This window comes from Lactuca serriola, chromosome 2 (genome assembly GCF_051521515.1).
Source record: "Lactuca serriola cultivar US96UC23 chromosome 2, Lser_US96UC23_V15, whole genome shotgun sequence".
Lineage (NCBI taxonomy): Eukaryota > Viridiplantae > Streptophyta > Magnoliopsida > Asterales > Asteraceae > Lactuca > Lactuca serriola.
Genome location: NC_136409.1, coordinates 197,330,289 through 197,345,852, shown reverse-complemented (window position 1 = coordinate 197,345,852; position 15,564 = coordinate 197,330,289). Strand labels below are relative to the sequence as shown.

The following is a 15,564-nucleotide window of genomic DNA, read 5'->3' as shown; positions in this document are numbered from 1 at the left end:
ATAATAATAATAATAATTTATGAGATACTTTTACGACACTTTTCTAAATTTATCAGATGATTTTAAATTGTGATATTCAGAGTTCAGAAGGTTAGTTTATCATAATCAGAGAAGGTTAGTTTATCATAATCAGAGAGAATAAGTGTTGTTTGATTCTTTATAAATGAAGGATTCATGATTCATGAGTAATCTCTTATTTTATCTTTGTATTTATATAATAAGTTAGATAAAAGTTTTCAATATGAATCATGAGTCGTCTCTTATTTTATCGTGGTTTTTATAATAAGAAGATAAAACTTTTGAATCACTCAAACAATTCACATTATATATAGAAGTATTTTGTTTGATTGTGTTTGGATGGAATGATGTTAAGTTACAAGGGTTAAATGGATATTTAATGCATCTATAATAAGACTATAAGAGCTTTTTGTGAGTTATTTTAAAGATTTTTTTACCCAAAAAAAAAAACTAATATAATGTGAAAAAACTATTGTTGGAGTTTTTCAAACTGAAGTTTTTTCACATATATTTAACAAGCTCTTGCTTGAGTTGTTTCAACAAATTGGTGGGTCTCATAATTATTCTACCAATTAAAATTTGACAATTACACAAGACTCACTTGAATAACCTACTTGAAAGGCTTTCTTATTATAGAGGCAAACTAAGTTTTTATTTTTTTATTTTTTATTTTTTTTTAATTTTTTATTTTTTTTTTAGGTTTTTTCATGAAAAATTCTAACAAAAACCTCTCTTATTATGGATGTGCAACACTATGTATTACCAACATCCTTTGATACAACCCATTATATAAAAATCTATAAGAAATATCCTTGGTATTTTTTATTTTATTTTTTATGTGTATGACTTGTGTTAGTTGTTTAACAAATTTATTCCAAGAGAATGTGGAAAATGTAAATGTTATAAATAGTAAAGCATTTTTTATTTTAATAGGATATTCATACTTGTATCGGAACATAGCACGCGGACTATTAGCTAGTATGTATCATCTTACTAGAATAGAGTATGGCGCGGATCAACCACATGATTCTAAAATTATCAATTGTTGCATTTAACCTAATTTTCAGCTTTTCTTTTTCTTCCCAAGAATGTATCTTCTTTTGCTTTCATATATTTTTTTTAACTCTTTTGACTAATTAGTTTCTATAAATTAATTGTTTGTTTTTGGTATTTACATTAGTACATTACAATTAAAAGATATGTTTGTTTGTCATGTTGAAATGTGACATTTTTCAAACAAGCTTTCATTTGTACTATAAGTTCAATCTTCACCATCTTCTTGGTAATTTGTTAATATATGTCATGTGAATATTATTAACGGTTTAGGAGATGCATCACAACTAATTTATAAGTTATCTTATGTTTTTGAGTTTTTTAAAATTATCATGTTTTGCAAATTAAAAAGTAGTTAATAAGCTGGTTGTTTAGAAAACTATTTTAACTAGATTTTCAAAAGTCTTTTTTTTACAATTCTTCCAAATATACTGTTAATAAATTATACGAAAACTTATTTTTCTAAAATACTCTTTAATGTTATTTGTATTTTCTAGCTAGTTTATAAGCTAATTTTACCAAACACTATTTTTATCAGCAATTTTTTTAGTTATCAATTCCTCTAACAATTAGTTTTTAAACTAATCTAGTAAACATAGCCTTAGTACAGAGTTGGTTACCAACTCGTTAAACTGTTATCTTTCTAAGTTCATAAAGAGAGTTGGTTACCAACTTATTTTTGTTTTAAAACGAAAATCAAAATGGAGCTTGACTTAAGATATAAACTATTACTCCAATATTGTTAGGGATTACAAGTAATATATGTTAGAAAAGCAAATTAATTTCATCTACCTTTAAGACGCTTAGATTGTAATTAGAAAAATAAATCGTAATTGCTGGAAAATGGATTAAAACAAAAAACACATGGTTAAAACCTAAAACCCAACGACCTATGGGTTGAAACCAAAAAACCAATGCCAAAACCAAAAACCAAACCCACTCCAAAACCAAACCCATTAACCCAATAGGTTTCAAAAGCTGAATCTTGAATTTTTAGGTTTAGGATCGGTTTTTCCCCGAAACAACCTATCGTAAGTCATTTCTTAGTGTCATTGTTATTTTTTTACATGGATAGTCTATGTATTTTCAAAAGTCAGGGACTTAATAACCAAGGTTATTTTATTTTGATTAAAATAAAGATATAATTACATATGGACGATTTACACTTCAACTTTTTAACAAGAATAATTTTAAAAAAAAAAAAAAGGAAAAAAACCTATAAGAATTTAACATAATCCGGTTATAAAGCTAACTATAATGATGAAGACGTTCCTCTTAAGTTTTGATGCTCATCCCAAAATCACGTTCTTCCATCATATCCACAAATTCACTGTAATCGATCCTCCCATCCTATAACACCAAAAGAGGTTACCTGTCACAAATTGAGTCACAGAAAGATGATAAGTTTGAAGAAAAAGAACATGTGTGTACATTGTCCTGGTCGACTTCGTTCATGATTTCATCAAGTGGTATATCACCCAAACCAAATTTCTCACACGCCTGATGAAGCTCCTCTACGGTGATGTATCCACTCCCATCTTTGTCAAAATACGAGAAAGCAGCAAACAGATGATCCTCCTTCTGGATTTTATTACAGTGCAGCATCGCTGCTGTAAACTCCCCATAGTCTATCGTTCCATCGTTGTCGATATCCGCCTGCAATTTAATTTGGATTCGATTTAGGGTTTTTTACAGTTTTGCAGGCGTTCATGGAAATTAATCAATTATTGTAGTTAATGTGAATTACCTACCGCTTCCATTAGTTTGTTCATGTCTAAATCCTTAAAGTTGGCGCCTGCTTTTACCAACCCTTCCTTTAATTCCTCTAATGTGATTTGACCACTGCCATCTGTGTCCATCATCTTGAACATCTCTTTCAATCCAGCAATCTCCTCTTCAGATAGACTCTCAGCAATAACCTGTTCAAATCACTAAACTAATCTTAATCTTTAAGCAAAAATGGTAAACATAATACTATATATAATAAAACTTACTTTTATGGCTATCTTCTTGATTCTGTTCATGGCAGAAAACTGCTTCAAGCGAGATAGAACAGCAGTATCAAGAGGCTTATCTGGAGCAACACCATCAGCTTGAATCCATGGGTGATCTACATTACATGAGAATATAGAATTGGAAACTCAAAATATATATATATATATATATATATATATATATATATATATATATATATATATATATATATATCCAAAGAAATTGGAGAGTTTAAATAGTTGATACTCACTCAGAACTTGACTTGCTGTCATCCTCTTTTTGGTATTTCTTACGAGCATTCCTCTAAGAAGATCTTTTGCACTTTCAGATATACTTGGCCATGGGTCTGATTCAAGGTCAAGCTCACCATTCAACACCTGCTGATATATCCCAGCTTCCATTTCTGTTTCAGACCACCTTTTAGATTCGGGTCGGGTTATTACTTATTACAGAAACATTAAACACAACTCACCATCCCAAAAAGGTGGGACCCCACATAGTAGTATATATATGATCACACCAGCGCTCCAGACATCACACCCTTGATCATATTTTTTTCTCAGGACCTCAGGTGCCATATAGTAAGCACTCCCGACTGTATCGGTGAACTTTTCACCTGAATCGATGATACACTAAATATAGATTAAAAATCTCTTCTTTAATCGTGTTTATTTTGATCAAGGACTATTTTAGGTTCAAATACCTGGCTTAAAGAAGACGGAAAGCCCGAAATCGATTGATTTAAGTAGCGAATCTTCTTCCTCGCTGAAAAAGAGAAAATTTTCAGGCTTCAAGTCTCTGTGGATAACACCTAAAGAATGGCATGCATCCACAACCCCGACAATGACCCTAGACAGATCAGCTGCCTTCTTCTCTGTATAATGCCCTCGTTCTACGATCCGATCAAATAGCTCCCCTCCGGCGCAAAGCTCCATGATAAGATAAACCGCAACCGCATCTTCATAAGCGCCGACAATGGAGATCACATTTGGGTGTCCTGCCATGTGGTGCATTATCTGTATTTCCCTTCTAACATCCTCTATCTCCTCTTCCATTACCAATTTCCTCTTGGCGATCGATTTACAAGCGAATTCCTTTCCAGTACTCTTTTCCACGCATAAAAACGTCGTCCCGAATTGACCTTGCCCTAATTCCCTACCCAATGTATAATGCTCCTTCATGTTCCCTGTTTTCCTCTGCAATATGGATCCATGTTGAGATCCACCACTAGAGACTTCCGGTGATACGTCCGACCCCTTGGCATTGCGACTCTTCCTATTTTTCTTAGTCTTCTGCCGTTTCTTAGGCCCCCCTAAAATCGATTCGAAAAACCCAGTTTTTGCGGGAGCGGCGTTTTTGTTTCCCATTCCAAATTTATACAGAACCCGAATAGCTACCCCGATTCAATATCGATGTGTAGATTTGCATCGGATGTTCTTGTTTAATTAGCAAATTTGATAATTTGGCAATGCCGTTGAGAAGGAAGTTTTGCGTTTCGATCTTACGCAATAAGCCCAATACCGCAGGTGAGTGGTGTAATTTTACTAGACGAATTATCAATCTCAGGCTCTTTCGTGGTCCCTGTAAATTCTTATTGAATATGGAACTCTCAAAATTAACGGAGAATGGAATGATAAAAGCCATTGATTAAATTATGTAGAAATTGAAACAGAACAAGTCAGAAACCCAAAAAATTCGCGTCAAATTGGGAACTGAAAGAGAAATGATATGTGGGGAAAGAAAAATAAAATGTAGGAGGAAAACATGGAGAAGATGGTTAAAATTGTGATCGATTTAGAACTTAGAACCTGAGTTGACTAGGAGAAATCGATGGCACCAAGTCCATATCCGTTTGAGATATGAAGAATGGATAGAGTGATTTGTAGAAACAACCCTTGGACTATTTTTTTTTGTTGCAATTTTAACCTCTTTGTTTATTTGTGCTACACGTATGGGTGATACCTTGGGCTCGCAAATCGGACAATCGTGTCGTGTTTTTGTCTAACACGATACAATAAAGTTTTATGTAATACGAACAGGACACGATACGATGTCGTGTTTCTTTTAACTAAAACGGAAACGAACCAATTATAAAACGACACACACGACAAAGATAACATAAAATAATAATTAGTTATTTAATTAATACTTAATCATGTATAACACGATAAACACAACACACACGACAAATAAATGCTAAATCGTGTCCATTTCGTGTCAAATTTTGAACACGAACACGACACGACACGACATCATGTTTTTTACACTTGACACGAATACGAATTCAAATTTTAGTTCCGACCCAATTTCATTTCTTGTTGTGTATTTTTGTCGTGCCGTGTCATAAATTGTCACACTTAGTCATACCGAGAAGACAATTTTTACAATATCTATTTGTTATTTTCTTTTTTCTAATGTCGGAGGTCAACATCGAAAACAGTCCTCCCTACTACCACCACTGATAGAGATTGTCTAATTCTTACACCATTTTTATGGAATTAGGGCAGGGTTAGTGTATGGGTCATCCTCATATGCGCTTGGTCGAGCAAAACGAGATTCAACCATACAAAAATTTGAAACACCTCAATCAAACTAAAAGTAAGTATTTTTAATACGACTCATGATCCTATAATTTGACGAACCCACTCTTATTTTTGGTTTGTTCTTGAACACATCAAATCAATGTTTGTTACTTTCGTTTTGGATTAATAAAAACATCACTATGCAATAGTATTGATGGGATAAATTATACGGTAGCATAACAAAGTTTTCTTTTTTTGTTTAAAAGGTCTCATGTTTATATTTGGCTTTGTAGGGCTTAAAGATTTTTTTTTTTTTGCGTGCTTTTTGGACCTCTAAGCCATTGTAGTAGACTAACTCCTAGTAGTAGGTTTTATTGCCACACATGCATAGAAAACGCCATTTCATGTCCTACGTGTACTTCTAGTTAGCGGTTACTATTCCAAGCTTGCTCCCTGAGTTATGTTGGTTGTCTTCAAGTCGTCCCCTTTATCAATGGTGGGTGGTTGAGTACAAAGAAAATCTTTCACCCGTCGTGCTACATAGGACGTTTATTCACGATGATCTCGATAGATGAAACTCAAGGGCTCAACAGGAAGGGCTTTTGGTTTAATCGGGTAGAGGATCACATGGTTCGACATTTTACGTATGTGTACGGTTAAGAGCATTTGCCAAAACACAGGTATATAGGGTTTGTACATGGTCTGATAAGCGTGCTAAGGTAGCGAAAGGTTTAGTAGAGATCATGAAAAAGTTAGTTAAACTCGTTAGGCCTTTGGTTGGTGTGAAAGACTTCATCGACTCAAAAAGGTTAGAGTGGATACGGGTTCATTATCCAAGGTATGGTATTCGAGCTCAGTTAAATGACATGGCTATTGTAATTAAAATAAAGGTTGATTTTATTATAAGTCAAAGTTGAGATTTAGGAATTTTCTAACAACCTACGTTAAAAGTCTAAGGAGTAGTTTGTAAGTAAGAGATAAGTCTAGTTATTTAGTGCTTAAGCATTTTTCTCTTTATAAACGCATTCAAGTATCAAGAAACATACTTTATTTGGAATTATTGTCATATTTTTCTCTGTTCTAATTATTCCACAAACAAAAATATACTCAATTCGGCACAATATCTGGTATTTCATTTGCTTTTAATATGCAAATGTGAAGTACTTGAGATTGTAACTCGAGAACCAATGCTACCTTCATCATCCTATTGAATTTTGATGATTTTCCTTTTTAATTTGCATGAACCAAGAGAGATCCCGATGGAATTATGAGGTCAAACATGCGGACAAATCCTCTGCATACAATCTCATAAAAATTTACCACTTCATCACCTTCAATGGACCAGGGTTTGACATCTTACCTTGAACACATGTGTCTCCCACTTGATCAATCAGTCATGCTGAGGACCGGTCTGCTCTAGGGTTCCTAGAGTTCTAGTTTATTAGTTAAATGATTGATTACTTCAGGGTCTTTTATCGAGGCAATTTGTTTTGATTTAGAAGGCTCAATAAATAGTTTGTAATCACGTTCGATTGGCGATTTAGCAGGGTTACAGTACGTTGTATTTTGTTTGATGTTTGTAATTTCTCGGTTTTGGTTCTCGTTAGAGTAAAAAGATATCATCTTGTCTTATGGACATACAATATATATCGATAGCGGAACTAAACAAATTTATGTTAGTATTTATTTATATTTGGTTGATTGTTTAAATATTCTTTTGGAATATTGTTTGTTGGTATCTAGGTTGACTGTTATTTCAATCCTATTCGTTTTCCACAATCGTTGTTAGCATGTTCAATCAGGAACAAAAGAAAGAGGTGCCCAGTCAAGAGTGAGTACCAATATTTCCCACAAGACAGCATGATTGGTTAGAACAGTATGCAAAGTCCCTTCAAATAAAAATGGTAATCTTCGTTCATACCCTTTATGAATGATGTAAATCTGCGATCACTTTTGTATATTTATTATGATATGATGTCAACTCACCCTTTAATCTCCCCTCTTTTACATTTCCAAGAATCCAATTGAACAAACACAAGCTAATTTCCACATTATATTCATGCATCAAACATTGCAATCTTACAAGCCAGCAATCTCCTACCACTACATATGTATCCACAACACTAATCAACATGTAAACCACTCCAATTCTCAACAAATCATATGCAAACCCACTTCACCAAGAAATACCATAAGAAGAAAATAATCGGAATTTTTTCTAAGAAAAAAAACTAAAAATCAAAGTGTGATGTAGATGTTCAAACCAGGTTTAAGCTCCAAACTAGAGATCAATATTTCAAGAACCGCGTTCTTGAAAGACACCTCCATTGCCCTATCTGAGGTCCCTTGTCTATCACCATTCGCAAGCCCACATTATTCACCGACATACCAAACATGTATCTGAAAAAAAAAATGTTGTGATTTTGAGCAAATAAAACACTTAAAGATAATGGAAGAACAAGACAGGGAATGCAACTTACTTGCTTCGATGTGCTCTCCTCCAAAAAAGAAATGATGCAATCCACTGACCAAAAGAGATGAAGATGAAAAATGTAAGTAAAAGTTTCACCAAAAGAGCTAAAAACTAAAAAGATGTTTAACCAATTGTAGAAAGATCTAATATTACCTTGAACAACATGATAAAGGAAAATTTCCTAAATATGGATGGCTTCTTAACAGGCATCCTGCTTGGTGGTGGTGCCATGTCTTTATACAAATGTTGAGCAATTTCTTTCAACAATACCAATTGTGCTTTATCAGTCCTCATGGATATGAGTGCCTGCTTCATGGATTCTCTATCTGCCTCAAGTGAATGAAGCCTTGCATACAACTTCTTAACATCTGTATCCGCAATACCACCATATGATGACTCATTTCTAGCAGCATTAAGATCATCATATGTAGCAAGATTAGCCTTCGGATCATAATCAAAAGATGCATCATTACGAACAGTGTCAACAGTATAGATCTCACGTACTGGACTATGCTTAGGACTTCTCTCCAATTCATCAATCCTTTCTTCTATATCAGCTGTTTCATTCTCAACTTCTGTATCACCATGATGTTCATTCACACTGCATTTTAGAGGAGGGTAATTATACTCAAATTGGGTCTCTAAGTTTGCTTCACTGCTATTAATGAGTGGTAAACCATTGTTGTCCCCTTCTATTTCTGATTCTGTGAGACCCAAACTCAACATCCTGTGTTTATATGCATGGATCTCACAAGTCAAAGCTTGTATGGTCTGTTCTTTTTCGTACAAGTAATCCTCCATTGCCATGAGCTCTTCTTGATCATGAGCCATCTTCTCCTCTGAAAAGCGTTTGAATTGGCGGGCTTCCATTTGGATTTCAGCTTTTTCACTCTGTAACCTCAAGATCATTGACATGGCCTCGTTAGCAGCTGAGGAAGCTGCATTTCTTTCCTCATCTAGTTCATCTGACAAATCTTGAATTGTTTGTTGTTGGTTACTAACCATCTCTCGAAGAGCAGCACATTCATTTCCAATGTCGACACGAGCCACTTGTGGAATTGAAAGACCAGGTATGATGAATCTATTGTCATCTATCTCATCAACTTTTCTTTTAGTAGTACGTATCCATGGCCCAATATTGTCAAGTTTTGCAGAACAACAATCAGATCCACAATCACACCATTTGACTACAGTCGCCGCAGGCTGCTCAATCTCAGATTCCATATTCAGAGCAGGTGTTCATCAAATCAGCCTAGAAGTAACAAAAAAAACACCTACCGATCGAAAATTCCTGAGCCCGATCGTTTACAGTACACAAAGTTTCACTTCCCCGGCGAATTATCAGTCTACAGATAAAAGTAAACGACAACTGGACCCTGTAATTATCACACAACTTGAATCAAAACATAGAGCAATCGCGATCATGATTAAGAATTTAACAGCACGTACGTTTCTAACTACAAATTAAGGTCAACACAATCACAAGCTGTTACTGAAAAGGAAATACCATTACAATTGCATATAATCCGATAAGTTCTTGATCTAATTGAAGAAGATAATGTTACCTTGAACGATTTTTCACGCGGAAATCAAGGGCCCGTAGGGGGTCGGCACTTGCGCCTATAGCCAGAGACGAAATTTGCTGAAAAGTTTTATGTAGGAGGAAAAAGCGGGAGCGAATTCGTTCGTGAAAATCGTGGAAATGATTGGGGAAAATTGGAAGTTAGATGGTTGAGAGAATACGAAACCCTAGGTTTTTTAATTTTTTTTTTTATTTATTATCAAATATCTTTTGGATATTCGAAAAATAAAAAATATTACTTTCGGATATGTAAAGAAGTTGTGGTGGGACTGCATATAGTGATTGATTCTGTGTTCGTGGGTTAGCTGTCGGACAGTCGAAGTCTACAACTAACTTTTTCCTCCTTCAAATGTTTCTAAAATACAATAATTTTATTCATTTTGGAACGTGTATATATGTTGATATATGTGCAAACTTATACTATATAATTAAAGATATAGTTTTGATTATAAAATAATTCAAAACGTTTTTACTACATTCTATAGCTACTTCAATAAATAATGAGCATAAACAATTTGATTTTAAAGTATAACAAATGTCAAATTAATCGGAGAAAATGATTAACACATGACATAATCTCAAGAACTCTTACATAAAAGCCTTAATTTAACTTATGTAAAATCAATATTAGACTGTATAATAGCAATCAAGTCTACCAAAGTTCTTAAGATAGTTTGGAAGGCACTTGAGTTTTCTCTTTCAGTTTTAACATGACGTTATTTGAAAAACAGAAGTAAATGAAAAGAAAGGAGGAGCACAAAGAAAGCAAAGTGCAACATAACACTGCAGCTTTTTGTAACTCAACGGTTGGATGCTCGTGCAGGGGAGTGTAGAATACGGAACTCAGGAGACGTATGATACATACTCATCACTTTCATAGCTCTTATTTGAAATGATTATGTATTTATGTTTTATCATGTTATACATACGAGCATGTATATAGAATAACCAATTAACCACAATGTTTTGTGATATGCCCTACTGCCTTATATATAATAATAAGTTAAATTTCAACCACGTTTAATTTGAATTGGTAACTATAAATGGTTTATTTTTATCTATTTATTTATAGTGCAAAGTGTAGAAAAGTACTTATTTTCTTAGTTACCTTTTAGATTTGGCCATATATCTTGTTTGTTTTTAGGTCGAGATTGAAAAAAAAAATGATGTCATTTATTTTTGTTTGAGTAAATGATCGTTGAGTAATGATATATTTCTCATGTTTTATTTGAAATAAAGAGGCAACGTCACTTATTTTTGTTTCCATTTGAACCTATACAATCTCATTTGAGGTAAGGAGATTGTAGATGGGATTAAGGAAATCGTATATGGGGTCTCAAAGAAAATGGCAGAAGGCCAAATGACATTTGTTATTTCATCATGCCAAAATGGCAAATTTTGATTTTTTTTTTTTTATATATACTTTCGATGAAATCGTAATTCATCGGTCTAACTCCAAATGACAGAATCGAATACCATGAGGATTTCAATGGCTATATGAGTCATTTCTTAATGTTTTGGTTATTTCTTGGAATAAGATTAAAGGATTATGCTAAATTTGTGTTTTTCTCTTATTTTTAATATTATTGTTCTAATCTCTATGCAAAAGTGGTGACTGATCATAAAGTACACAGCCCCAAGGCCAATTGAGTTTTCTTTGTTACAAATTACATGTCATGTGTTGTAAAGTATAATACTTGTAATAACCTATAAACAAGGGTCCATATTACAAGCAAATATGAGGTGGAATAAGCTTTCCTGGATTCATAATGCCATTAGGATCCAAAGCAGCCTTTATCTTTTTCATCGTCCTCAAATTCTCTGTTCCAAGTTCTTTCTCAAGATACTGCAAACAAATACAACCCATGAATGAAGAAGGGCATTTTAGACCATTTAACTAGCTAACAATCTTATTAAACTACTTGTTACAGTCGAGTCCTATATATACCTTCATTTTCCCAGTACCCACGCCATGTTCTCCAGTACATGTACCTAAGAGGGTTACAATTTCACATGTAAATGTAGTTAAACAAACTAATACTTTTTTTTTTAAAAAAAAAAAATAGTACCTTCCATTGATAAAGCAGCATGAACCATAAAATTATTCAATCTTTCAGCCTCCTTACGTTGTTCATCGTCTGCTGGATCAAATAAAATCACTGTGTGAAAGTTACCATCTCCAGCATGAGCAATCACTGTGCTGTTAACAAATGTGTACAGTAAAAACTATAAATATTTCAATGAATTCGGTCCATAACCTAAAAAATTAAAACACAGATTCATTTATGGACCAAAGATGTCATGTCACGTACCACAGCAGTGATGAAGCGTCTAGAACTTCTTTAGATTTAGAAATTATTTCAGCAAGATGTGATAAGGGAACACATACATCCTGAAAATTATAAAATATCAAAAAGAAGATAGATACCCTTTGACTTTTCTGGTCAACCATCATACATTTCATTGTTTCAAATTCAAAAGAAACAAGGTACAGAGATTAACTGTTGTCATTGCTTCAAAACCAGGTGCCATTGCAAAGCAGGCATACAGAGCTTCTTTCCTTATCTAGAAATAAAAATTCAATTAAGATACTAAAAGTTAAAAAAAAAAATCATCAAGAAGATTAAAGAGGTAAACTAACCTTCCAAAGTTCCTTTTTAGCTTGTGGGTCTTCTGCAAAAACAAAGTCGGACCCACGATGCTCTGATACAATCTTTTGAACTATAAGTGTCTGTTCACGTGTATATGCCTCTGTAAAACAGTAAATTAGCAATCTTGTTAAAAGAAATTTATTCATTTTAAGATTTTTTTTTTTTAAAATACCTGTGCCGATAAATTCAAACATCAAAGTTGGAAATTCAGGCAAGTCTTTTCCATTAGCAAGATTAACAGCCTTCACTTGAACCTCATCTAACAGCTCCACCCTTGACACCTGACAAAAACAGGACCAAAGTAAATAAAAAGTACTTATATATTATTAATATTAATCAGAGCTGAAAACTAGTGGAAGAAGCATACTTGTATGCCAGATAACATAGCTGCTATTGCCACATCAGCTGCATCTTTGACTGTAGGAAAATTACACATTGCCACCTGCAACCAATTCATTATCATATAATGGCAATAAATATAAAGGGAGTTTTAAGTAATTTCAGTAGAATGAACTTACAATTGAATGTTCTGGAATTTTTTGTAGACGCAATGTAACTTCTGTTATCACACCCAAAGTGCCTTCACTTCCAATCATCAGCCGTGTAAGATCATATCTGCATAATTCTTATGATATAAAAACCCACACTAATAATCTTTTCTTCATAACCACAATATATTTTTAAAAAAAAAAAAAATGGGCTTTTTGTTATATATAAAATAAATGAATTATGACAGTTTTAAAACTCACCCAGCAGCACTTTTTCGAGCACGAGATGCTGTTTTAACAACTTCTCCATCAGCTAAAACAGCCTTGAGATTGATGACATTGTCACGCATGGTTCCATATCTACATGTATAAATTCAAATACATAAAATTAAAACCATAAATTACCATATTCAGTTAATATTAACAAGCAACAACAACGATTCCCAATACAGCTGAAAGTAAAGAGGAGGAAGGGTAAGCAGGTGAAGACTGTAAGAATGCAGAAATAATGAAAATCAATACTAGCAATAAAGAAGGAAACAGATACTAGCAATACAAACTGAAAGTAAACTAAATGCAACAATTTTCATTCTTAAGATGTCTTATAATAAATACACAAGACAAAGTGTCTACCTAACAGCTAAAGAACCAGAACAACGCGTCCCACACATCCCTCCAATGGTTGCTCCAGGTCCTACTCAATATAAATGTATACACCTTAATCACCAAATACAGATAAAGGTGAAACAAGAATGATGGAATGTATTAGAATAAGTTTTCATATATACAAAACAGGGGAGATAAATGTACTAAATTTGCGCATAAATGACAGGAAAAACCATTTCAACATGCATGATTGCAACATATAAAGTGTAGAAAATAGAAACTAACCAGGGTCGAGGGGGAAGAATAGACCATAAGGTGCTAAGTATTCATTAAGCTCCATCCATCCAATCCCAGGTTCAACAACAACATCCATGTCTTCAACATGTAATGCTTTAACATTCTGTAAGTCAACATGTTAAAAAATCAACCAACAATGTCACAAGGTTGTTCATGGTTTCAACAAGAAAGAGTATTTCATACTTTCATTAAGGTCATGTCAATGCAGACACCTCCATTAGGAGATAAAGTGTGACCCTCGATTGATGTAGCTCCACCATAAGGTACAATAGGGACCTGAGAACATGAAAGAGCTTAATAGGGTGCAAATCAAAATATCTTTTAATACATTTTTATACAACTAGCATTAAATTTCGTGTGAATGATCCAACCTTATGTTTGTTACAAGATCGGACAATCTTAGACACTTCATCTTCAGACCTTGGAAACACAACAACATCAGGGATATTGACTGCTTTGTGAAAGCTGTATTGTGGTTTCCCATGGAAATATCTTTCGTCATAATCCAGTGTGATGTTATCCTGTTAAACGAGTACAAAACACCCCTGTTGGTGTAAATTTTGTAACAAGATAGTTCACAAACTCTATTGAATAACACTGCTAAATAAATACTTGGTGATAGTTTTGTAACAAAATCCATAGAAAGTAATTAGGGTTTCAATAAACAAACTTATAACGCAGGAAGAAATTTGAAACATTATTAATGAACGATATGATAGAGTACTTGACATATGGCCTTGAGTTCAGTGATGAGCTCGGGTGGGACTGGCTTATACGAGCCCTTCACAACACGCTCCGTGCTATCTTTGCCCCCAATACGCCCACTTCTGGAATTGAAAGGTTCAAAAAATCCATTTCAGTTGAACCAATACAACCAAGCCCCAAGTCAGAAATCATCGAAATGAAGATGATGAAAAACGGAAATACCTTTCCTGGAGATTAGGGGAATCGCATAGTGATGGGTTTTTCTGTAACTGGAGTGCAAGTGATCCGCCGGAGACGGCGAGAACAATTGGAAGCAAAGAAGTCCTCCATGATTGTTTGTTGCTGTTGCTCGAGTTGACTATGATGGTGTTCTCTAGAATGCGTGATTGAGATTGAAATTGAAATCGAGCAGTGTGATTGGACTGAACGAAGGAGTTTTGAAAGAATTTGCTGGGTTTACAAGACGATCGGGCACGAGAGAGCCAAGTGAAGAAAGCCATTGCCTTTTCGAGATGACTGCATCTTTGGGATAAAGTAAATCACTTTACCCATGATGAGATTTAACATGGAAAATTGAAATTGACCAACTTCAATGATTGAATAAACTATTGCACATGGAAATCGAAATCAACAATTTACCACCATATCCCATTTTTTTGATTTTTTCTCCCTCTTCACCATGTATTATGGTGAACTATATCTCATTGACTCATTCCATGTGGTAATTTATGTTCGATAAAGTTAAAGTCAATCAATCTTGACATACATACAAATATGAATTCATTCAATGATTTGGGTTTGAGAATCAAGATTATATATAAATGCTCAACTGAATCTTATAATTGAGCTTTCCAAACTTTATGTATGTATTATATATCAAATCGATCTAAAATCAAGATTGTTTTATTTAGTATATTTCTAATGTACATTTAATTGGTTGTGCTTTATTGATCATAATATTGATGTACATATTTGAGCTATGCAAGCACCTAACTAGCTTTCGAGTTTAGCTCCCATGTTTGAAAGGGGTTGATCGAGCCATCAAATTGAATGTGGGCTTAAATTAACATTGTCGAGTCGACCTCATCTCATTTAGTTGTGGAGATTGATTACTTATGACGAGATTCAAGGGTATCACATATCATAATTGTGTTGTTGAATAATATAAGCACCA

The 15,564-nt window shown here is 33.8% G+C and overlaps 3 protein-coding genes across 5 annotated transcripts; all 3 read right to left on the bottom strand.

Annotated features, from left to right (window-relative positions):
* Window positions 1-2,172: 2,172 nt before the first annotated feature.
* Window positions 2,173-4,940, bottom strand: LOC145088009 (calcium-dependent protein kinase 20-like). Of its 2 annotated transcripts, XM_079026187.1 has the most exons (7): window positions 3,770-4,935; window positions 3,539-3,682; window positions 3,317-3,469; window positions 3,066-3,181; window positions 2,823-2,990; window positions 2,503-2,727; window positions 2,173-2,421 (listed from the first exon to the last, which is right to left on the bottom strand). In XM_079026187.1, exons 1-7 carry the CDS (start codon window positions 4,431-4,433, stop codon window positions 2,347-2,349), a joined length of 1,545 nt encoding a protein of 514 aa, XP_078882313.1. In that variant the 5' UTR covers window positions 4,434-4,935; the 3' UTR covers window positions 2,173-2,346. The 2 variants fall into 2 exon arrangements, with proteins under 2 accessions (XP_078882313.1, XP_078882314.1); XM_079026188.1 differs by lacking the exon at window positions 2,173-2,421 and having other exon boundaries at window positions 2,520-2,727; window positions 2,819-2,990; window positions 3,770-4,940.
* Window positions 4,941-7,612: 2,672 nt separating this feature from the next.
* LOC145088011 (myosin-binding protein 7-like) lies at window positions 7,613-9,835 on the bottom strand. The gene is made up of 4 exons (XM_079026189.1): window positions 9,627-9,835; window positions 8,215-9,437; window positions 8,069-8,112; window positions 7,613-7,988 (listed from the first exon to the last, which is right to left on the bottom strand). The coding sequence occupies exons 2-4, from the start codon at window positions 9,283-9,285 to the stop codon at window positions 7,877-7,879; spliced, it is 1,227 nt and encodes a 408-aa protein (XP_078882315.1). The 5' UTR covers window positions 9,286-9,437; window positions 9,627-9,835; the 3' UTR covers window positions 7,613-7,876.
* A 1,407-nt stretch (window positions 9,836-11,242) lies between these two features.
* LOC145088008 (FAD-linked oxidases family protein) lies at window positions 11,243-14,938 on the bottom strand. 2 transcript variants are annotated; one of them, XM_079026185.1, is made up of 16 exons: window positions 14,613-14,938; window positions 14,410-14,512; window positions 14,057-14,206; window positions 13,869-13,961; window positions 13,674-13,788; window positions 13,416-13,476; window positions 13,044-13,142; window positions 12,813-12,909; window positions 12,662-12,736; window positions 12,467-12,575; window positions 12,285-12,394; window positions 12,146-12,208; window positions 11,956-12,035; window positions 11,713-11,843; window positions 11,592-11,635; window positions 11,243-11,489 (listed from the first exon to the last, which is right to left on the bottom strand). In XM_079026185.1, exons 1-16 carry the CDS (start codon window positions 14,888-14,890, stop codon window positions 11,370-11,372), a joined length of 1,728 nt encoding a protein of 575 aa, XP_078882311.1. In that variant the 5' UTR covers window positions 14,891-14,938; the 3' UTR covers window positions 11,243-11,369. The 2 variants fall into 2 exon arrangements, with proteins under 2 accessions (XP_078882311.1, XP_078882312.1); XM_079026186.1 differs by having other exon boundaries at window positions 14,410-14,509.
* Between the last annotated feature and the right edge of the window lie 626 nt (window positions 14,939-15,564).

Bases quoted from the DNA above. Each gene is read 5' to 3' on its own strand.
- LOC145088009 (XM_079026187.1), bottom strand. From the start codon at position 4,433: ATGGGAAACAAAAACGCCGCTCCCGCAAAAACTGGGTTTTTCGAATCG. The intron at 3,683-3,769 runs GTATTTGAACCT...TCATCGATTCAG, and splicing joins TTCCGTCTTCTTTAAGCCAG to GTGAAAAGTTCACCGATACA. The intron at 3,182-3,316 runs GTGAGTATCAAC...CATGTAATGTAG, and splicing joins GACAGCAAGTCAAGTTCTGA to ATCACCCATGGATTCAAGCT.
- LOC145088011 (XM_079026189.1), bottom strand. From the start codon at position 9,285: ATGGAATCTGAGATTGAGCAGCCTGCGGCGACTGTAGTCAAATGGTGT. The intron at 8,113-8,214 runs GTAATATTAGAT...TCTTTTGGTCAG, and splicing joins CCTTTATCATGTTGTTCAAG to TGGATTGCATCATTTCTTTT. The intron at 7,989-8,068 runs GTAAGTTGCATT...TTTTTTTTTCAG, and splicing joins AGGAGAGCACATCGAAGCAA to ATACATGTTTGGTATGTCGG.
- LOC145088008 (XM_079026185.1), bottom strand. From the start codon at position 14,890: ATGGCTTTCTTCACTTGGCTCTCTCGTGCCCGATCGTCTTGTAAACCC. The intron at 12,737-12,812 runs GTAAGTTCATTC...AATTGGTTGCAG, and splicing joins AAATTCCAGAACATTCAATT to GTGGCAATGTGTAATTTTCC. The intron at 12,576-12,661 runs GTATGCTTCTTC...TGTTTTTGTCAG, and splicing joins CTATGTTATCTGGCATACAA to GTGTCAAGGGTGGAGCTGTT.